Source organism: Phyllostomus discolor, chromosome 6 (assembly GCF_004126475.2).
Source record: "Phyllostomus discolor isolate MPI-MPIP mPhyDis1 chromosome 6, mPhyDis1.pri.v3, whole genome shotgun sequence".
Taxonomy (NCBI): domain Eukaryota; kingdom Metazoa; phylum Chordata; class Mammalia; order Chiroptera; family Phyllostomidae; genus Phyllostomus; species Phyllostomus discolor.
The window spans coordinates 79489519-79512563 of NC_040908.2; the positions used below are offsets into that span (position 1 = coordinate 79489519).

At 39.9% G+C, this 23045-nt stretch overlaps 1 protein-coding gene across 4 annotated transcripts in view; it reads left to right on the forward strand.

Moving 5' to 3' along the window:
* The first annotated feature begins 321 nt into the window (after positions 1 to 321).
* Positions 322 to 23045, forward strand: part of JAML (junction adhesion molecule like) — a 34023-nt gene continuing 11299 nt past the window's right edge. For 2 of the 4 annotated variants that reach the window (XM_036028490.1, XM_036028491.1), the window contains exons 1-5: positions 322 to 2178; positions 8947 to 9008; positions 12115 to 12269; positions 13555 to 13780; positions 20932 to 21044. In XM_036028490.1, the coding sequence (XP_035884383.1) occupies positions 2111 to 2178; positions 8947 to 9008; positions 12115 to 12269; positions 13555 to 13780; positions 20932 to 21044 (624 nt within the window). In that variant the 5' untranslated portion in view covers positions 322 to 2110. Of the gene's footprint in view, positions 2179 to 8946; positions 9009 to 9126; positions 9934 to 12114; positions 12270 to 13554; positions 13781 to 20931; positions 21045 to 23045 lie in introns of those variants that run through there. The other 2 variants (XM_036028492.1, XM_036028493.1) reach the window with 2 other exon arrangements.

The following is a 23045-nucleotide window of genomic DNA, read 5'->3' on the forward strand; positions in this document are numbered from 1 at the left end:
GCCCTGACTGGGAATCAAACCTGCAACACTTTGGTTTGCAGCCCATGCTCAATCCACTGAGCTACGCCAGCCAGGCTTAAATTTTTTTTTTTTTTTTAGATAATTGGAGTTGCTATGTTTTTTTAAGATTTTATTTATTTATTTTTAGAGAGAGGGGAAGAGAGGGAGAGAAACATCAATGTGTGGTTGCCTCTCATATACCCCCACCTGGGGACCTGACCTGCAACTCGGGCATGTGCCCTGGCTGGGAATTGAACCTGCAACCCTTTGGTTTGCAGGCCAGCACTCAATCCACTGAGCCACACCAGCCAGGGCTAAATTTTTAAGAATATTTCAATTCCTCATGCTACATTGCTGGTAGCTTGAAATAGGCCATGGTGGGTATATTTAGGTAAACTGCTGACTTACCAGGACATGACTTCTCAAGAACCATGGAGCATAGTCCTTGAAAAGAGCAAGTATTCAACAACTTTTCAAATGATACAGGAAAAATTGCAAGTGTGCCCATGTGTAGGTCAAGCCAGTCCAGCCAATGTAGAAGGCGTGTACATTGGGAACACTTATTTTGAAGTGGTGACCTAAAAGCAAAAGATACCTTGAAGTGAAAAGTCTTGAGTTCTTATCTAGGATGTCCAAGACACCCAAGGGATTCTCTGGGGGAATGAAATGCTATCTGTTTCCTGGAAATACTTATATCACAAGGTCAGAGGAAACTGACATGTCTAGGTGGTGAGTTGGAGGACTGAGCAGGCATAGCTTGGAAGCAGGGATTGGGGGATTACCTGCCTCTATCGCACCTCTGTGTTGAGAGAGAAAAATAAGAGAGGTTGCTATATTTGTAAAAAAGACATGATGTTTTGTGTTTATCTTAAATTTATTGTTTCATTTGCCCAAATCTGATTTTTCTCTCAGCAAACGTTTGCCCACTGCCACCCACGATTCCACTCTCAGAGAGCTGGTAATCTTGCAGGGGAAGGAATGCCTGCAGAGGTCAGAAATATGAAGTTCTCCTCAGGAGGTTGAATTTATTACCTCTTTTTACATTGAAAGTACAAATACAAATTGAGTAATGAGCCAAATGACTGAAATGAGAACCTACATTCAGAGGTTCCTGTCTGTGTCTCTGCAACCACCTCAGGACTCACGCATTTGGTTTCTCTGAGCCTGACCTTCTCTGCTTGCAGCGTCTCTTCAGTTAGAGTGGAGAACCGCAGTTGTGGCAGAGCTCAGTGCATTGCTGCTCCTGGGTGCTCCTCATCTTGGGTAAGCAGTTGCTTTGTATTTTTAAGCAGTGAGTTGAACTTTTCTCTCTCAGAAGAAGGTTCTGGAGGTTTTAATTGCATTCTTTTTGGATTGTGAGGCCACAATCAGAACTCTCAACCTCTGTGGGAGGACTGTGTAAGCTAGTCTAGTGGGTGGGTGCCATTTCCCCTTCTATAGTGTAGAGTTACTTATGTTAAGATCCTCAGAGAAAAGAGTAGTAAGGCTTGCTTTTAATAAAAGAGTAAATGATGATAAAGCTTTAGTTTTTAAGTCCAGCTTGATGCTGAAAACCACAAACCTGTGAGTTTAGGCAGAGCTCATGGCCAGACCCTTCCTTCACTGTTTCTCTTCTCTCAGTCCTCAGCAGACTAATATTTAACCATAAGAAGTCAGGACCTGAAACCTCACAAGAGAGCTGGGCTATTGTCCATACTTGTCACACCTTTTGTGTAGCCCTGATCCCAGGAAGGACTGATGTAGTGTGGTTTAGGTAACCTGGTCAGAGGGTGCAAACAGGAGTAATGACTTCCAAGGTCCCCTTCTGTTATGGGACAGGGCCCAGGCTTCAGGCCAGCCTGTTGGGTGTGTGCTCTTGACTTCATGCAGGAAAGATTTCACAACATGACTCCAGGTGGTTTTGAGAGAATGTTTATTAAGGCTAGAGGTGGTGAAACAAAGGAAGGACTTAGGGTAGAAGAAGCAATAGGAGAGAGTCTAGACTGTGCTCTGCTTTGGCTCCCCAGAAATGATACAGGAAAGAAGTGAGCCAAGGCAGGGCTGCTATTAGCTCATTGGAAATTCAGACAAAAAGGGAGCCTTGGAGACAAGTTCAGGGGGTTAGCCTAGGATGAATTGCCACTCCCTGCTGCTCCCCAGGTTGCAAGTTTTGTGGGAACCCTTAGAGCTCAGGAGAAAGTAAGTAAAATGTTCGTGCCCAAGAAAAGGCATGGATGTGCTCCAGAGAGAGCCCACACGAAGTCTTTGAAGGGTTTTTATCTTTCTATAGGGCCGGAATCCTAGGGGAGATCTCAGGGGAGTCTTAATAGAATATTCATTAGTTTTCCAGGTGTGTTCTTCAATATGTTGATTTGTGAAAATGAGTGTATAGGGGAGTTTGGGATTATTCTCTGGTCACTTTCACTACTTTGCTCTTATCTTGGGTCTGTCTGGCTCTAATTGTATTTTTGTTGTTGTTGTTGTTATTTGTTCCCCTTACTTCACCCATCCTTTAGTTTGGCTGGCATAAATGACATTAACTGAGCCTTTGTTACATATCTCCCAGTCCAGGGGAATTTCAGCTATGTATCTCTGGTTAGCAAGGAGTGGTATAAACCATTTGCTCTCAAGTGTCCTTGGTTGGGGAGGTAAGGTCTTGCTGGCTGTAAAGTTGCTCAAACTCTTTGGCCTTGTTTAGTTTTCTTGTCTCAGTTTCCCTATTCCATTTGCCCAGGACTTTTCCTAGCTTCTTACTATCCTGCCTCACTTTTAGTAGAGGGTTGACTGATGTAACCTAGACTGTGTTTCAAGAAGCTTTGTAACCTATCAGTCTGCGTTAAGTGGTCTTGGAAGGAATAACAAGGACGTATTTTAAGAGGTTCATTCCTCAGAATGGTTATATGGACTTACATACCTAAAAACATCTGAGATCCCAGAGGTGCATAGCCATGTGTAAATTGAGGGAGCATAGAATTGCAGGTGGAGCTGGCTGTGTGAGTAAGGGAAGGGTGTGCCATTGTGTTTGCTCAGTGGTTGGTTTTCCTTACTAGGGGCAAACACTTTGAGACAGCACCTCTCCCTATTTTGTCTTGTAATAGTGTAATATGTGGGGGTTATTTTCACATACTGTGTGGTGATCTCATTGTTATGAGTCTCTTATCTAAGGATTTTTTCTGTCATAATTGTGTCAAGGATAACAATTCCCCCACACAATTAATAATTGGAAAGCAGATCCTTACAGTTATAACTCCCCAGGAGTGATAGAAGATATTTGCTAGGTATTATATAGTGAAAGAAGCTCAGTCAAAACATTTAGCCAAGATATGAGATAACTTACTACATAAGATTATCTCAAGAATATCTGCTGAGAAGATAAATTAGTGTCTGGAGAAGTAAGCAGAGTAGAAATTGAGAATTCAAATAGAGCCTATTATTATTAAGGTGTTTTAAGGTGCATCTGAATGCTTTGGTGGATTTTTAAAGACTGAGATTTATTTTATATACTGTATGTCCTTATATTGTCAATAAGTTCTTTGAAACTGATGTTAAAGCGGGGTGAAACTACTCCTTAACTGTTAAGGAGTTGAAATTACATTTGGCCCTTTGAAGGCAACTGCGAGGCTGATGTGGCCTCTGGTGAAAATGAGTTGGACACCCGTGCTTTAAAGGAATCAGCATATGCGGAATTGGTTTTATCATAGACTGATGTAAACAAGAGTTAAATTCTTATAGCATATTTCTAGTCACAAAAGCATCACTAAATTTCTAAATAAAGACTCCAAACACTAAATAAAGACTATAAACACCAAAATAAAAGTGAGTTATACATACAATTAGGGAAGATTAATAAAAACTAGTAAGATAATTATTTTCCAACCCACTTTTTCCACTTTGTGGTCGCAGGTGGCAGGAGTCTATCCTGCAGCTCAGGGGGCAAGGTGGGACCCCACCCTGGACAGGACACCCTTCTATCACAGAGCCATTCACACCCACACCCTCACACTCACTCAGCTTGGGACAGTTTGGTTACACTAGTTAACCTAACATACACATCTTTGGGATGTAGGAGGAAACCAGACTCCCTGGAGAAAACCCACACAGACATGGGGGGAATGTGCAAATAGACAGTGACCCTGGTTGGGAATCAGTTTTTTTAAATCATTGTTATAATGAAATTATACTGAAAAAATTAGGTTATTTGAAGACCTGATGTATATAAATACAGTTGACCCTTGAATAACATGGTTTTGAACACATGGTGTGAGTCCACCTATATGCAGATTTTTTCAATGAATATACACAGTACTGTAAATGCAGTTTCTTCCTTATGATTTTTTAAAAGATTTTATTTATTCTTAGAGAGGGGCAGGGAGAGAGAAAGACAAGGAGAGAATCATTAATGTGTGGTTGCCCTCACACAACCCCTAACTAGGGACCTGGCCTGCAACACAGGCATGTGCCCTGACTGAGAATCAGACAGGCAACCCTTGGCTTTGCAGTCCAGCACTCAGTCCACTGAGCCACAATAGCCAGGGCTCTTCCTTATGATTTTTTAATGGCATTTTCTCTTCTTTAGCTTACTTTATGGTAAGAATACAGTATATAATACATATAATATACAAAATATGTGGTAATCAACTTTTTGTTATCAGTAAGGTTGTGGTCAGTAGTAGGCTATTAGTAGTTAAGTTTGGGGGAGTCAAAAGTTATACTTGTGATTTTTGACTATGTGGGGTCAGCACCCTTAGCCTGAATGTTAAGGGTCAACTGTATTATATATAAAATTCAGAATTTTATCATTCAGATGTATGTCAGAATTTATATATACCCATATGTATATTCAGAAATTCCTATCATATACATATGTGTGTGACTATTCACAATTTGGTGACTATGTATGTATATGATAGGGGATTCTGAATAATTGCCACTAACTAGGACATTGAAACTTGACTAGAGTGTTCTGAGCCCTGTTATTAACTCATGGGACAGGTGGTCACTGGGCTTTCACACCCTGGGCCTTACTCCATGCTGGCACTGGAGGTGCAGTGGCACATCGTGCAGTTCTTGGCCGCATGGAGCTTACAGTCTTGGAGGGGTGAGGATGGGGAGAGCAAGACTTATACAAGCACACAGATAAATGGACAATTAGAAACTGGGACAAACCGTAAAGGAAAGATCAATAGCACTATTAGAACATGTGCCTCAGTATCTGGCCCAGGAAGGGGATTCAGAAGAAGTTTAACTTGAGATCTGAAAGATGAACAGGAGTTAACTAGGTGAAGGGGTTGTGAAGAACATTTTAATTGGGGAGAAGATTGATTTTGTTTTGACAAATGAAGTTCAGAGGAGCCTTGCCCTAAAACATGGAGGCGCAATACAAAGTAGTAAGGAGAAAGGCTCTGGTCCAGAATGCGTGGGTTTGAACCATGGCTCTGCCACTCGGTGTGTGTTATTAGGCAAATCACTTACCAATCTGTGCCTTACTTTCCTTATCTATAAAACCTCATGGAGTTGTTGTGAGAATTAAATGGGTTAATGTGTAAAGTGCTCAGACAATACCTGGTGTATAACCTTCTCTGGTTTATTACATACCAACTACTGATTTCTAGTGTGGTGACACATTAACTAGGGGGATAAAAAAAAGTCTGATCCTTTAATGTTAGGGAGTCTTCTAGTCTCCAGGTAGATTGAGTGATTTCCTGAAGATTAAAGAATAGTTACGGGAAGGTCTGAAGTAGGGAAGAGAATTTTTTTAAAAATTCTATTCGTTCTTTTTTGTTTGTTAAATTATTGCTTATCTATTCATTTATACAGTTCTAATGGAGCATTTGAGCACTTAGAACTGAAAATCGGTATCTTTTATTCATCATATTGTTTGTGCATTCTTAGAATTTGTTTGAAAAATAGTTTGGGTGTGGCTCTAAGCAACCTGAGTTTGGTGATCACAATCAGGGTCTTTTGGGGGTTGCTGGTTTCCTCTTAGAATAGAGTGGTTCAGTTGCAGGATATCTAAGTTGATTTTAATTTGATGGTCATATTGACAGCTGTCATCAATTACCTGGTATATGCTGGGCATTTGACTAGTACTGTAGCACAGGCATGGGACACTCATAAGTAAGACATGTATGATTATGCCCTCAAGAATATAGACTTAATGTGGTTTGATGTTAGACATGTAAATCAATTATTACTTTTCCCTGCAAATTGTGCACTGCTTTGGGAAATGTACAAGAGCTGTTTGCTGGGCAGAGGAGGGAGACCAATCAACTCCCTGGAGAAGAATTCATCCAAAACTTGCCAGGAATCTTAGGGGTCCCTGATATGATGTATTAAAGTTCTGACATACTATAAAGTGAGCCCCTTATTATGCTCACCCATGTAAGTGTTGGGTAAGGTGGGCATCCTGGAGCAGGAATAGGGCTGTGGCTATCTTAGAGAGTTCTGTATTTTCATTAAATGTACTTGGGGAACTTAATGTTACTTTTGGTACATCTGAATTGGTGTAGTAATTGTCTATATTGATGTGATGGGATTCAAAAATTGAAACTTTAAAGTTTTCCAGTTCATTATGATTCCTCATTTGCTATTTTTATAAAGGTAGATACTCTGAATCACAATCTACCCTGAAAGCTATACACTCTATTTCCTGTCTGATTTTCAGATTATAAAAAATAGGATATTAAAATGGAGTAAAAATATCCTCTTCAACAAATGGTGTTGGGAGAGCTGGACAGCTACCATCAAAATATGAAACTTGATCACCAACTTATACCATACACAAAAATAAACTCAAGGGGGATAAAAGACTTAAATATAAGTGGAAACACCATAAAAGTCCTATAGAAGAACATAGGCAGGAAAATCTGATACTCCACACAGTAATATTTTCACTGATATGTGCCCTAGAGCAAGGGACATAAAGGAAAGAATAAATAAATGGGACTTCATCAAAATAAAAAGCTTCTGCACAGTTAAAAAAACACCAGCAAAATGAAAAGGGAACCAACTCCATGGGAAAATATATTTGCAAATGATACCTCCAACAAAGGTTTGGTCTCCAAAATATGTAAAGAACTCACAGGACTCCACTCCAGGAAGACAAACAATCCAATTAAAAAATGGGCAAAGGACCTGAACAGACACTTCTCCAAGGAGGACAAACAGAGGGCACAGAGACATATGCTGAAAGGATGCTCAGCATCACAAGCCATCAGAGAGATGCACAATGAAACCACAATGAGATACCACTTCACACCAGTCAGAATGGCCATCATAAACACAACAAGTGCTGGCGAGGTTGTGGGGAAAAGGGAACCCTAGTGCATTGTTGGTGGGAATGCAGACTGTTGCAGCCACTGTGGGAAACAGTATGGAATTTCCTCAGAAAACTAAAAATGGAACTGCCTTTTGATCCAGTGATTCCACTGATGGGTGGAGGGGGTAAAATGGAGACAGCTGTACTTGAACAACAATTTAAAAAAATGAGAAAATAGGATCTTATGCTTTCTATTTTTCAAAGCACTGTTATCTACATTATCATATTTATTCGTGCATTATTAATCCCCATGTTATAGGTGAGAAACTGAGGTTGAGCAAAATCAACTGACTTCTCTGCATAAGTTGGGACCCAGGGCAGGACCTTCTTGAATAGTTTGACTCTGGTTTTCCAGATGGAGGATTTTGTTGAGTAGAATACAGATAAGGAATCTTTTAAGAAATCATTTTTCATAAATTAAACGGCTACCATAAGTTCTGGACTTCCCAGCAGAGCTGGGTAGAATACTGTGATGTTAATGCACAAAAAAAAACAAACAAACCAACTTTCCTCCTAGCAGGTTCTGAGGTGGAATTCCTCCAGTGGCTGGTTGTTATGGGTACAGGGATCATGGCTGAGATTAGCCACAGTAGTAGATAGGACTACAAGGCTTGCTGAATTGTGACTCGGAGTTGTGTCCTTCTGTTTCATTAAGAAAATTGGGAGGCACTGTGTAAAACAGTGATTCCTTTCCCAGGAACTGGTAGATGCAGTGAAATTAATACCACAGAGATAATATAAGCATTTAAAAGATAACTTCACCCAATTCTTATTCTACCCATGCTGCCCTGCCTAAAAAAATTTAAAAAGAGAGAAGAAAAAAGCTTTCGTGTGGCTTCTTTATGTCATAGAGCTTGGTGAATGCCTTAACTGTGTTGAAATATTTCCCCTTATTTGTGTATCTCCTTTCTCACATGTCCTGAATATTCTTCATATGTTTAAAAGTAGTAGTTTTCATTTAGTTGGAGGGATAGGTAAAAATTTCAGGCTGAGAATCCTGTAATCTTTTGTTTATGGGAAACTTTCAGGTTATAGAATAATGTCTCGGGTTGTCATCTCAAGGGTATTCTGAAGTTATTTGCTTTTTCCTCTCTTTGTTTTTAAGATTTTATTTGTTTGTTTGTTTGTTTATTTATTTATTTACAGGGGAAGGGAGGGAGAAAGAGGAAGAGAAGTATCAATGTGAGAGAGAAACATCAATCCGTTGCCTCTCCTGGGGACCTAACCTACAACCTAGACATGTGCCCCAACCAGGAATAGAACCAGCAACCTTTTGCTTTGCAGGACAATGGCCAACTCACTGAGTCACACCAGTCAGGGCACTTTTTTGTTTTTGAAAAGCAACTTTCACCTAATCTTCCCTTACAGCTAATCTAAAGCAGCCCCCAAGTGACTCACCCAGTACTACTATTTTGTTTTATCATGGCAGTTACCAGCATCAGCTGTTTTATTATTCATTCATTTGCTTCTTTTTTTCTCTATCTCCCCCACACGCACACTGCAGGTGAGCAAGGGCCTTATCTTTTTTGTTCAATGCTATATCCTACAGCCTCAGGCAGAGGCTGGACTTTGGAGGAACTCACTGTTGGTTTGTTAAATTAATGAACTGCCCCTGAAACTATTTTCTGATTTTTTTTTTTTATCCTAAGACTGAAAATTGAGTGCAGCATGTTTTGCCTATGGAAACTCATCCTAATGCCAGGATTACTGGGTAAGTAGAAGCCAAGGGAGCAAGTGGCAGTGGGGGTGGGGGAGATGTGATTTCTCATAAGTCTCCTGCCTTTTGAAAAGCCAGTTTTGTGTATTTTCATTTTGCTTTGGTTTGTTGGAAACAGAAACCCTAACCTGGAACTTCACAGTTTTGTGGAAACAGTTGTTTTGCTGAAACAGCTGTTTTAGAAGCTATGTAGCAGACTTTATTGGAAAGCTGAATCTTCCTCTGTTTGTAGTGAAAACAATGCCTTGGGTCCTTACTGGGTGTTCTAGGACCCTCCTATGTGATACAAAGAAAACATCCTTCTGGCATTCCTGCCCTTTAAATTGTCATCTTTGAAACCATAGCTAGTGTCAGATCAGTAAATGAAATTACGAAAGCAAGTCCCAGAATCCCTGTAGTTTCCATGCTTTAGCCATTCCAGTCTTCTTGTGGTTCCTCCAATGCACTGAGCTCTTTCCTAATTTTGGGCGGTTTCTTTTGCCAGGAGCCTTCTCTCCCTATCTTACTTTAGCAAGCCTGCCTAAAGTTTCCTTATCCTTAAGGTTTCCCCTTAGGCTCCACTTTCTTCTAACAAGCCTCCTCTGGCTGTCTTTTCAGACCATGCTGGAGTCTCCTGTTCATAGGTAACCTAAGTGCTTGTTGCTCATTTCTCATCTTCGCTTCTTTCTAACTTTTCATCCTTTTATACTATTTTGTCTTTCTCTGTATCCTTTGAATATATCTCTGTAGAAAGAATAAATTAATTAGATGCTTTGCTCTCATAGCTTTTTACTTTTCTCTTTATTAGTTTTTTTTTTTAAACTGTGGATGGTGACCTGAACACCGACTCACTGAAGTACACAGAAGAATTGCCTTTGTTCTAGTTCCAGGCAACATAGAGTATGCACTAACATACACACAACACACACATGTGGAAATGGTATGTATTAGACAATTTTTTAATAAATTTTTAAATGATTTAATGGTTAAATATTTTCCCAGCAGTCTGTAAAGTAGTCTGCAGGTTTTTGCCCTTCTACACATAGAGTTAACAATCCAACCCTGGCCCTTGCTGGTGTGTTGCTCAGTGGATTGAGTGCCAGCCTGTGAACTGAAAGGTAGACAGTTAAATTCGCAGTCAGGATACATGCCAGGTCCCCAGTTGGGGGCGTGCGAGAGGCAACTAATCGATATTCCTCTCACATGTTGATGTTTTTTTCCTTCTATCTTTTTAAAGATTTTATTTATTTATTTGTTTCTAGAGAGAGGGTAAAGAGAGGAGAGAGAGGAGAGAAACATCAATGTGTGGTTGCCTCTTTCACGCCCCCAACTGGGGACTGGCCTGCAACTCAGGCATACGCCCTGACTAGGAATTAAACCAGTGTGACCCTTTGTTTTGTAGGCCAGCACTCAGTCCATCCACTGAACCATACCAGCAGGGTACCTTCTCTTCTCTCTCTAAACATAAATTAAATCTTAACAAAAGAAACAATCCCCCTCCCCCCCAAAAAACAAAACAACAACAATCCAACCCTGTATGTCATGTCTTGGTGCATCAGAGTTTCCATACTTCTTTGTAGAGGTTTTCCTTCTGTAGAAAGTCTCATTTTCTTTAGTCATTTCTCTGCAAAGGTTATCTGTCAAGTATAACTTTCTCTTTGCTTTAGTTGCTGCTCTTGCTTTCTAACATACCTTCATTTAATTCTCCATATAGCATGCTTAATGTTAAAAAAAAATAGCTTCCTATACCTTTAACTGCATATAAATTTGCTCAGTTCTTCCTGACAGGAAAATTCCAAATTGGTTTTAGAGCTAATTTTGATTTATTTTAAAGTAATTTCCTCCAAATTGTTTAGAATTCATGTTTTCTTTTATGTCTTCCCTGTGATGTGTGTATGCCTGCTCTTGGGCAGGAAGTTATCACTCTTTTCTCATCCGAGCAGCAGCTCGGATGAAGAGACTGGCACATTATCCATTTTTCTATATGTGTTCACTTCGCTCCTCTTTGATATAAACTAGCCAGTATTTGGACATATTTTTCTTTTTTTAAATATTTTACTTATTTATTTTTAGAGAGAGGGGAAAGGAGGGAGAAAGAGAGGGAGAGAAATATCAATGTGAGAGAGAAACATCGATTGGCTGTCTCTCTCATGCCCCCAGCTGGAGTCTGGCTCGCAACCCAGGCACGTACCCTGATCAGGAATCAAACTGGCGACCCTTCACTCTGCAGGAAGACACCCAACCAGCTAAGCCATGCCAATCAGGGCCCAATTTGTACTTCTTAATCCCTTCACTTTTTTTTTTACCCAGTACTCCCAGCCCCTCCTTTCCTCTGGCATCCGTCAGTCTCTAAATGTGTCTTTTTTGATGTTTTTGTCTTTGCATAAAGCATATCTTGTAAAAACAGAAATAGCCATATAATGGTTTTCTCTTTTAGAGAAAAGAGAAATTACTTGAGTGACCTACAAATAGTGGAGTGGTACCATGTGTTCAAACACCTAGAGACTGAAAAGCCAGGGCTGTTGGCAGAGCTGGAGGGGGACATAAGAAGTCAAACACAAGACAGATTCAAGGGAAGAGCTGTGTTCTGTATTGGCCCAACTACAAGGGCCTTCAGCACAGCCAGAAGATTCAGAGATAAGCTTCTGTAAAGGAACTAAAGAAAGAGAAAAGAAGAAGGAAGCAGAAATACCTGTGAATTCATTTTTCAGATAGGGAACTGATGGTAAACTAAGAGTAACAGTTATCTCAATTCCTGTTTATGGGTATTTAAGCACATGATCTGAAAGTAGGGACTTCAGGGTTCTTTTTTTCTTTAGAAAGGAGATGGGGTCAGGGAGGAATTCTGGAAAAGGGGAAGGGACTAGCTAGGAGAATGAGACCAGTTTAGTATTTGTGTAGTGTGAAGATTGCAGAACCTCCTGGTTTGAGCCACATAGGTAACTAGAGGGTATTTTTCTTATCCTTGGGAAGGCCATGTTGGTTTGAGGGGAGCCTTTGAATACTTTGTCCATGTTTGGACATCTGGGGAGGGAAGATGTATGGTACTTGGTGATTAATACTGATGTTTGTTGAGGGTATTTGTCTAAATGATGTCTTCTCTTGTCTTTGACTTCTGTAGGTTATTTCTTGGGTCTGAACGACTTGATTGTTTCCTCCCTTGAGCTAACAGTCCACGTGAGTGATTCAGTCCTGATGGGATGTGTTTTCCACAGCACAGAAGAGAAACGTATAACCAAGGTAGACTGGATATTCTCATCAGAGGAGCATGCCAAGGTAACTAGGAGGAAATATCACAGTGTAGTTGAAGCCCTGGTGATGGTGTCAGGACAGTGGAGGAGAGGGAGAATCAGGTCTTCTGCCATGAGGTGGTGTTGTAAGAGCTTGGGCTCTGGGGCTTGTCAGAACTGTTTTCAGTCTGGATACTTGGCTGTGTAATCTGCTGGGCAAGTTATCCAACCTCGCTGAACTTCTACTTCTCCATCTGTGAAGGTGAAGGTGATTATAATAATGGTAATGCTTAACTGTTCAGGTCATTTAGAAGCTAATGGGAGTTCTTAGCTCTTCTAAAGTTATAAAGTTCTTTTAGTTTCTTGCCTCAATTTCTGCACTTTGTAGAGGAGCATAGGCGCATAGGCTGTGAGATGATAAGAGCACTTTGGCTGAGTAGACAGAAGGGTTATGGTCTAAGCATAAGAATGACGTCACAGCAATAGTGTTTTCAGTGTTCCATTGCCCCATTTATATGCTGGAGAAGCTTCTCTTCTTCACAGCTGCTTGAAATGCAGATGTAGCATAGCTGAATGAGGGTATTTCATGGGAGCTCTTTGGAGTAGGAAACAGTGTATTAAGCCTTATTAGAGATGTTGCAAAGATACTTGTATGTCAGGATCATTCATGAAGTATGCCCTAAGTAGTGTGTTACTAACAACAAGCTCCCAATGTTTGCAAATGATCATGTTATTCTTATAATGCTACTCTCACTGAACTTATTATTATAAGAGGGATATTCCCATGGTGTAAGTAGAAATAGGAATTCCTCAGGGCTTTCTCTCCAGCCGTTAAACCACTCCCTGTTGATGACTTCTCATGCTCTATGATAAGTTACCTAGAAGAGAACAGAGAGCAGAAGGAGTGATGACAGCCAACATTCTGGAATTCTCACAGCAGTCTGCTGTGGAGTGCATTGTGCCTCTGAGTGTCCTGTGATCTGGGGACCATAGCAAAAGTTGGGGCAAAGATGGCAGGTGGTTTTCAAAAGTTGTGAGTTTGAATCCCCAGAGTGATCTTCAGAGTGGGTATTACGTTTTTCTTTACACTGTTCCAAAGAAAAAGTACGGACTCTGTTTCTCTACTTGTTTTTGTATAAATGAGCCACAGAGCCTTGTGCAAGTTAGATTATTGCCCACATGTTATTACTGTTAACTGGGTAACAAATACTTTTTGATCATGATAATGATGATAACCATGCTGCCACCATAGAACAGGGTCTTTTGAATCCAGGCTCCTAGGTCTGGTGTCACTGATATTAGTTTTTCCCCAATGTTGTGTTGCCCTCCAGGATGATTATGTGCTGTACTATTATGCAAACCTCAGTGTGCCTGTGGGACGCTTCCAGAATCGTGTGCGCTTAGTGGGGGACATCTCACACAATGATGGCTCTCTCCTGCTCCAAAATGTGGAAGAGGCTGACCAGGGAATCTATACCTGTGAAATCCGCCTTGAAATGGAGAGCCATGTGTTCAAAACACCAGTGGTACTGCATGTACTACCAGAGGAGCCCAAAGGTACATGAAATTTTACTTAGAAAAGGGAGAGGGGCTAGAGATTTGTAGAGCAAAGAGAGGGAAGGGAACTGATTGTGTGAGTATGCCAACCTTTGGGCTACACACTGACCATAGAGTGAGTCCTCAGTAAATAGTGCTCTTTATACTAAAATAATGATGATTATTATTTTATTGTTACTTTAAACATATTTCATCCTCTTGAAAATTCTGTGAAGGAAGTACTGTTCTTTTTATTTTACAGATGAAGTAACTGAGGCTTAGGGAAGTTAAGTGACTATGCCTAAGGACCTATATTTATAAAAAGTCATATCCATTACTTGAACCTTGTCACCTTTGACAATAGAGTTCATGTTCTTTTTACTATACCTGATACCTCCCTTAATTTATCCACATTGATGCTACATCCATATTTTATAGGTACCTATGTTAAGTGCTCTGGGGGATATAAAAGAAATGAGCAGATTTTCCATACTTCTTTGGTCCTCATGTTCCCATTTGTAGATGGAGGGAGTGGCTTCAGTAGATTGGTGGTTTAAAAACTGCTCTATAGAACCTCAAAGTCCAAGGGATCTGGTAGACCACACAAAGGGTGAAACAGAAGGAGTTGATAGAGGACCTGGTCAGGCAGGACCTCTACCTTCCACCTCCACTGCCACCATAGTCCTTCATCTTTTTCCCGATTTATTATTGGGCTGCCAAGTAAGATTTTGTTTAAAGAAAGAATTCTGCTGCTTAAAAATGTTTGAAAACCACAGAATTTGAAAAATTCTTTAGTCTTTGGCTTCAGGAAACCTTGCAGTCTAGCTAGAGAGCTAGAATCTGTACCCTCCCCTCCCCATCAGCTAGTTTAGTTCTACTCTTTTAATGAGCCCCTCTGGAGCACCCTGTCCTTCTCTTTGGTGGTACTCATCATACCTGTTCAGTTGTGTCTTCCCTGTTTGCCTGGGTCTGTGTTCTTTGTTCTTGACTAGCTGTGGGCACAGTGCCTAGCACAGGATAAGCAACCAATAAACATTTGTTGAATGAATGAAATTTTTGAATCAGTGTCCCTCACTTGAATTTAACTCCTAAAAAATGGAGTTGTAGAAGGTAGCTTCTGGCCTCTCCTAATTTTTTCTACTTTTTTTTTCAGTTGACATTTTTCTCTTGATTCCAAAGCTGTGGTTCTCTAGGAAGAGGAAATGAATCAGTTGCCAGTGTTCCCAAGGATTACCTCTGGGCTACATCTTTTAATGCAGTACCCAAGCATTTTTCCATATAAGCATGACCTACAAAATGAATGCCTTTTCCTGCTTAGAAGAGACAGACACACAGGGAACAAACCAAAAGGATCTGATTTCAAAGAAATCCATGGAAACAGGCTAGAACAATTTTAGGCGTAGTTAGATATTTCCCCAATAGTCAGTGGGGCAAATTGTATATATTTTTCCCTGTAGCAGGAGTGGGAATAGGTCTAACTCCTAACAGTTTGCCTGGTGACCAGTGCAAAGTTGTCCATCTTGCTTGATGGAGGTTTTTTCCCATGTGAAAACTCCATTTGTGCAGTCATCTATAATTTTCTCTACAAAGTTTACCCTTCAGCTTACAATTTTTATGATTCTATTTCCTTAACTCTTTTTTAATACTTCTTATTTAAATATTGTAGACAATATTCTTACAAATAAAAATGACACTAACTTCCTGCACTTTCACTCTGGAGTCAGCCAACCTTCCACTAATAAGAGGTAGCAGAGTACAGTAAGTGAGAAAGCTTGTACTTTTTATCACTCAGGCCTGTGTTTGAGTGCCAGGCCTATGTTTTACTGGCCATGTTGTTTTGGTCTCTTTTATTTTCTTCCTCTGCAAAATAGGAGGGTAATAGTGAATATATCAGAATATTATAATGACTAGCTGGTAAACAATACAAGGTATCTCTGATATGCCTGGTTCATTGAAAGGACTCAGAGGTTTAGTTATCATTATTGCATTTAAAAAATAGAGTTCATGTGATATATTATGTTTCTTGATTTGTGAATGTTGTACCATGCTTGCATCCCTAGGATAAATCCCACTTGATCACGGTGTGTGATCTTTTTAACATACTGCTGTTTTTGGTTTGCCAATATTTTGTTGATGTTCATCAGCAATATTGGCCTGTAGTTTTCCTTCTTTGTTATGTCTTTACCTGGTTTTAGAATTTGGCCTCATAAAAAGAGTTTGGGAGTCTTCCATTTTCTTGAATTATTTGGCATAGTTTATGCAGGATAGAAATTAACTGTTCCCTAAATGTTTGGTAAAATTTGCCTGTGAAGCCATCTGGTCCAGAGTTTTCGTGTGCTGGGAGTTTTTCTTTTTGATGGCTGCTTCAATTTCACTAGCTGTTATCAGTCTATTGAAGGTTTCTGCTTCTTTTTAATTCAGTTTTGGGAAATTATATGAGCTGGGCAGATATGTATAAAAAAATGAAAGTAGGTCACCAACTTGCACCATTCACCAAAATAAACTCAAGGTGGATAAAAGATTTAAATATATGTGTGACACCATAAAAGTCCTAGAGGAAAACATAGGCAGTAAAATGTCAGATATCTCATGCAGCAATATCTTTGCCAATATATCTCCTGGAGCAAGGGATATAAAGAAAAGAATAAATAAATGGGACTACATCAAAATAAAAATCTCCTGCATGGCTAAAGAAAACATCAGCAAAATGAAAAGGGAACCAACTCCATGGGAAAATATATTTGCAAATGATACCTCCAACAAAGGTTTGGTCTCCAAAATATGTAAAGAACTCACAGGACTCCACTCCAGGAAGACAAACAATCCAATTAAAAAATGGGCAAAGGACCTGAACAGACACTTCTCCAAGGAGGACAAACAGAGGGCACAGAGACATATGCTGAAAGGATGCTCAGCATCACAAGCCATCAGAGAGATGCACAATGAAACCACAATGAGATACCACTTCACACCAGTCAGAATGGCCATCATAAACACAACAAGTGCTGGCGAGGTTGTGGGGAAAAGGGAACCCTAGTGCATTGTTGGTGGGAATGCAGACTGTTGCAGCCACTGTGGGAAACAGTATGGAATTTCCTCAGAAAACTAAAAATGGAACTGCCTTTTGATCCAGTGATCCCACAGCTGGGATTATAAGAATCATGAGACACCAATTCAAAAGAACCTGTGTACTCCAGTGTTCATAGCAGCACAATTTACAATAGCCAAGTGCTGGAAGCATCTGAAGTGCCCATCAGTAAATGAGAGGACCAAAAAACTGTGGTACATTTACACAATGGAATATACTACATAGCAGAAATAAAGAAGGAACTCCTACCTTTTGTGACAGCATGGATAGAATTGGAGAGCATTATGCTAAGTGAAATAAGCCAGGTAGCGAAAGACAAATACCATATGATCTCACCTATAACTAGAACCTAATGAACAAAACAAATAATGAGCAAAATAGAACCAGAGACATGGAAATAAAGAACAAAGTAACCAGAGGGGAGGGAGACAGGCATAACGGGGGAAAGAAGGGGAAGGATCTAGTCAAGGGACATGTATAAAGGACACATGGGCCCTGGTTAGTGTGGCTCAATGGGTTAAGTGCTGGCCTGTGAACTAAAGGGTAGCTGGTTTGACTCCCAGTTAGTGCACATGCCTGGGTTGCAGGCCAAGTTCCCAGTGGGCGGTAAGTGAAAGGCAACCACACATTTATGTTTCTCTCCCACTCTTTCTCCTTCCTTTTCCCTGTCTCTAAAAATAAATAAAGTCTTTAAAAAAAAAAAAAAAGGACCAGACTTCTGGCCAAGATCGAGGTGTAGGTAGATACATTTTGCCTCCTCGCACAACCAAAAAGACAACAAATTTAAAAACAAAAAATAACCAGAACTGCTAGAAAATCAAACTGTGTGGAAATCTGACAACCAAGAAATTAAAGTTAAAAAACATTCATCGAAACTGGTAGGAGGGGTGGAGACGGGCAGCCAGATTGGAAAGGACTCATGGCAAGGCGGTGACTGGAGAAACTGTGGGTGAGGCGATGGCTGGCAGACCGGGCAAGGCGGTGGCTGGTGGAGTGAGTGGTCCCATACTGGCATGTAGATAAACCAGGAGGAACAACTGGGGAGTAAGACAGAGTGTGCAACTCAGAGTTCCAGTATGGGGAAATAAAGCCTCCAAACCTCTAACTAAAAAAACGTTAATGGAGGTTGAGCTGGAAGGAGAAACTCCCGGCCTCACAGGAGAGTTTGTTGGAGAGACCCACAGGGTCCTAGAACGTACACAAGCCCACCCACCTGGGAATTAGGACTGGAAGGGCCTAATTCACTTGTGGGTAGTGGAGGAAGTGACCGAAAACAGGATGAGAGCTGAGCAAATGTCATTGTTCCCTCTCTGATACCTCCCCCACATACAGTGCCACAATGGAGCAAAGTAGGTAGCCCTGCCCTACCTAAGGCTCTGCCCCTTACAATGCAACAGGTTTGCCAAGACAAGGAAATATGGCCCAAATGAAAGAACAGATCAAAACCCCAGAAGAAGAACTAAGTGACGAGGTGATAGCCATCCTATCAGATGTAGAGTTCAAAATACTGGTAATCAAGATGCTTAAAGAAACGGCTGAGTAAGGACACAAAATAAAGGAAGAAGTGAAGGTTATGCAAAGTGAAATAAAGAGAAATATACAGGGAACCAACAGTGCCCTGTATCACTCAAATCAATGATTTGGAGCAGAAGAAATAAACATCCAACTGAAACAGAATGAAGAAACAAGAATTCAAAAAAAATAAGGAGAGGCTTAGGAACCTCTGGGACAACTTTAAATGTTCCAGCATCCAAATCATAGGGGTGCCAGAAGGAGAAATGGAAGAGGAAGAAATTGAAAACTAATTTGAAAACATAGTGAAGAGGAACTTCCCTAATCTGGCAGAGGAAATAGGCTGCCAGGAAGCTCAAAGAGTCCCCAGAAATTTAGACCCAAGGAAGCACACACCAAGGCACATCATAATTACATTACCCAAGACTAAAGATAAAGAGAGAATCTTAAAAGCAGCAAGAGAAAAGGTGACAGTTACCTACAAAGGAGTTCCCAAAAGAAACCTTACAGGCAATAAGGGGCTGGAAATTAGTATTCAAAGTCATGAAAGGCAATGACCTACATCCAAGATTAATCTGTCTGGCAAAGGTATCATTTAGAAGGGAAGGGTAGATAAAGTGCTTCCCAGATAAGATCAAGTTAAATGAGTTCATCATCACCAAGTCCTTAGTGTATGAAATGTTAAAGGGACTTATCTAAGAAAAAGATCAAAACTATAAACAGTAAAATGACAACAAACTCACAACTATCAACAACCAAACCTAAAAAAATAAAAACAAATGAACTAAACAAACAACTAGAACAGGAACAAATTTACAGAAATAGAGATCACATGGAGAGTTATCAGCAGAGAGGGAGAGTGGGGAGAATAGGGGAAAAGGTACAGGTAATAAGAAGCATAAATGGTAGGTATAAAATAGACGGGGAGGTTAAACATAATATGGGAAATAGGGAAGCCAAAGAACTTAAATGTACAAACCATGGACATGAACTAAGGTGTGGGAATGATGGTATGGTGGGTACAGGACAGAGGGGAAAAGAGGAGAAAAAAATGGGCCAACTGTAATAGCATAATCAATAAAATATATTACAATTACAGAAGGACCCATGGTAATGGACAACAGGGTGAGGACTGACTGAAGGATGGGCAGTGGGTGGGGCAGGGGATAGCAATGGGGGGAAAATTGGGACAATTGTAATTGAACACAGTAAAAAAAAGAGTTCAGTTTTTAATGTGTTGCTGAATTAAAGGGTGTTTCTTTTCTACTGGTATTTGGAGTGAATTTTTATTACTTTCAAAATAACTCCCTCTACAGAGTTTCTTTTCTTTTCCTTGTGTGTGTGTGTGTGTGTGTGTGTGTGTGTGTGTTGGCTGTTGTCATTTAAACATTTTTTAAACTTTATTATTGTTTATAGAGTTTCAAGTTCATAATATTTTCTTTTGCTTTCCTCCCATTATTCATTTTGCCTGCTGGGCAGGAAGTTAATGTTCTCCCAGGGAAACAATTTGGATGAAAAGTTCAGTTTATGCACTGTTTGTTTCTTCATGAATTTTTCTTAATGGTCTTTTGAAGGAACTTTGTCCAGTTAAGACCTAGGGTTATGACTCCCTAAATACCATCCACTTTTCATTTTGTAATTGATTTTGTGGTTGATTTGTGTAGTACATCATTGAAAAAATCAGAAACATCTTTCTAGTTGTTCCCTTTTTCAAGGACCTCCTGAAATGACTTATACAGTAAACATATGGGGTCAGCTACTTATAAAATAAACAGAAGGAAGAGCCTAGGACTTGAGAATCCAGAAGCAAGAGAAGGGGGATCAGGTGGGGAGTGGGGGCAAGGATTGAAAAAGAAACTAAATTCAGAGGAAAACTGTGTCTTGTCTTGGCCTAATTAGCAAGGAATCTTGTGACCTGTTCTGTAGCCAGAACTGTCCTAAGACAACTTATAAAAAGAATAAGAGAAGCTGAGAAAAGTTACCATGATTCATTTTTTCAGCCACAAGATCCAGTGGATTATATATATATAAAATCCATAGGAATATATATATAAAAAAATATATATAAATATATATAAATATATATATATATATATGAGAGAGTCATGTAACTTTCTACTTCCTGTTTATGTAAAGCAGATGTGGGTATCTAAGTAGGTGAACAGAAAGTGGTAGGCTTCAAGATTTTCTCTACTTTCTTAGTATAAACTGGAAGTGGAATTGAGGCTCATAGGAAAAATTCTGCAAAGGAGAGGGAGAAGAGCATCAAAGAAGACCAGAAAGTATTTGTTGTAGTATGAAGACAACAGAACCCCTCAGACTTGGTGTATGTAGGTAGCTAAAGTGTATCCTCTTACCATTGGTGTATCTTGCTGGTTTGAGTGAGAGGCTTCTGAATACTTTGTCCATACAGGGTCATCTGAATCATCTGTGGAGAGAATGTGTGCAGTCTTTGTTGGTAATGTTGATTTTACTGTTGAGGATTTTTGGCTAAACATTATCTCTTCTAGAAGTTCTTTGGCTTCTATAGATTAAATCTTGGTTTTAACTTGATTTATCATTTTATCGCCAGAGCTCACAGTCCATGTGGGTGATTCAGCCCTAATGGAATGTGTTTTCCGGAGCACAGAAGAGAATCTCATGACCAAGGTAGACTGGATGTTCTCACCAGAGGAGCACACCAAGGTAATGAGGAGGAGCCAACTGTGTAGAAGAAGCCCCTGGCCGAGGTGTCAGGACAGTAGGGAAGAAGGAGAATCTAGGCATCAGGTGCCATGTGGTGGTATTGAAAGGGCTTGGGCTTTGGATCTTGTCGGAACTGGGCCTTCTCCTAGCTTTGCTACATGGCTGAGCAACTTTAGCTTCCTCTTGGGAAAAATAACTCTAATGAAGATAATGAAGAAGGAGGAGGAAGAGAAGAAAATGCATAACTTTTAGGGTAGTGAAGACACATATATAAGATAGTCCATGTAAAGCATTTGTATATGACTTGGCCACTGCATTTTAGTTTCCTCCCTCTTTTCCTTTCTTCTCTTTGGAGAGTTCATGGGAGAATGAGGGAGATTTTTGTGGCCTAGCCAGGAAAGCTATGGCCTATACATAAGAACGATTACATCTTTATTCTTATTTGGGTTATTTTTGTGAGTTTTCTTCTGTGCTCCCTTGCCCCATTTATGTGATGGAGGGAATGTCCTCTGTCTTTATGGGTGCTTCAGATACTGGGATTAGTACGGTAGATCCCAGGGGGTCAGGATGAGTAGTTCATGAGAACTCTGAAGCAGTAAACAGCATGTTATTTGACTAGACCAGTGATATCAACTATGACATGGTGATGTACTTATGGGTCAAGCTATGTTTTAGGGACATGCCAAATAACTTTCTGTTCAAAAAGTTAAGATGCAAAGTTTATAAAAGTTTTAGCTTTTATAAATTAAGATGTATTCCAGGTAATCCCTATAAAAAAGTCATTTAAACTTACTTAATTCCTATATGCTGTCTGAGTAGGTCAGAAAGGGTGGCATCATGGTGGATCATGGGCAATTATATACAGTCTCAGGTTCACCTCTGGGGACTTATCATGCATTGAAATGTCATCCACTAAGTGAATCACAACAGAAAATAGAATAAGAATTGACATTTTGAGTTGTGAATTGAATCACAAGAGACAAGAGGTTAGGGGCTAGGTCTTTTTATTTATCTTTGTGTCTCTATTCCCATCCCATTAACTTTTCTTAAAAGCTTTTAAAAATCATAATGTTCATATACCTTAATTTAAAAATTCCAACACTTAGTCCTTAATAAGTATTTTTTAAGCATCTGATATGCAGTGAAAGCCCCTGACCCTGATGGGGGACTTACAATCAAGATGGAGGAAGATACACAGTAAAACAATGAAGAAATAAATACAGAATCTGTTAGGTAATAGTAACAGCTATGGAGAACAAGAAAGCAGAGTCTTGTTGCTATTTTATAGAGGTGGTTAGGGAGGCCTCACTAAAAAGGTGACATCTGAGCAGAAGTCTGAAGGAAGTAAGGGAACCACAGGTATGTCTGGGGAGAAGAGTGTTCCAGGTATAAAGAGGAGCGAACAAATGCAAAGGCCTTGAGGCCAGTACTCAAGGAGCAGCAAGGAGGTCAGTATGGCTGGCGTGAAGTGACCCAAGTAGGTGAGGAAAGAACAAGTGGAACAAGTAGAATTAAATCATAGAGGAAAAGTGTCTGTACTTTTAGTAAATATGGAAGTGCCATTGGAGGGTTTTGAGCAGAGGAATAATGTGATTTAACTTATATTTCTTTTTTTGTTTGTTTTAACCTTTTTATTTTTTAAATTTATTTTCTTTTTATTTATTTTTTGTTTAATTGTTGTTCAAGTACAGTTGTCTCCATTTTACCCCCCACTCCTCCCCCAACCCCAGCCATACTGAACTACCACCTTGATCCTATCCTACCCCTCTTTGGTTTTGTCCATGTGTCCTTTATACATGTTCCTGAAAACCCTTCCCCCGTCCCCCCATTATCCCCTCTCACCTCCCCTCTGGTTACTGTCATTAGAAATATAAGTTAAATAAATATTGTCAATTTAACTTATATTTCTAATGACTCATCTTCTGAAAATAGACTGTACTTGAGAGTAAGTAGGGAAACAAGTAAGGAAGCTCCTTGCAGGAATCCAGGTAAGAGATGGTG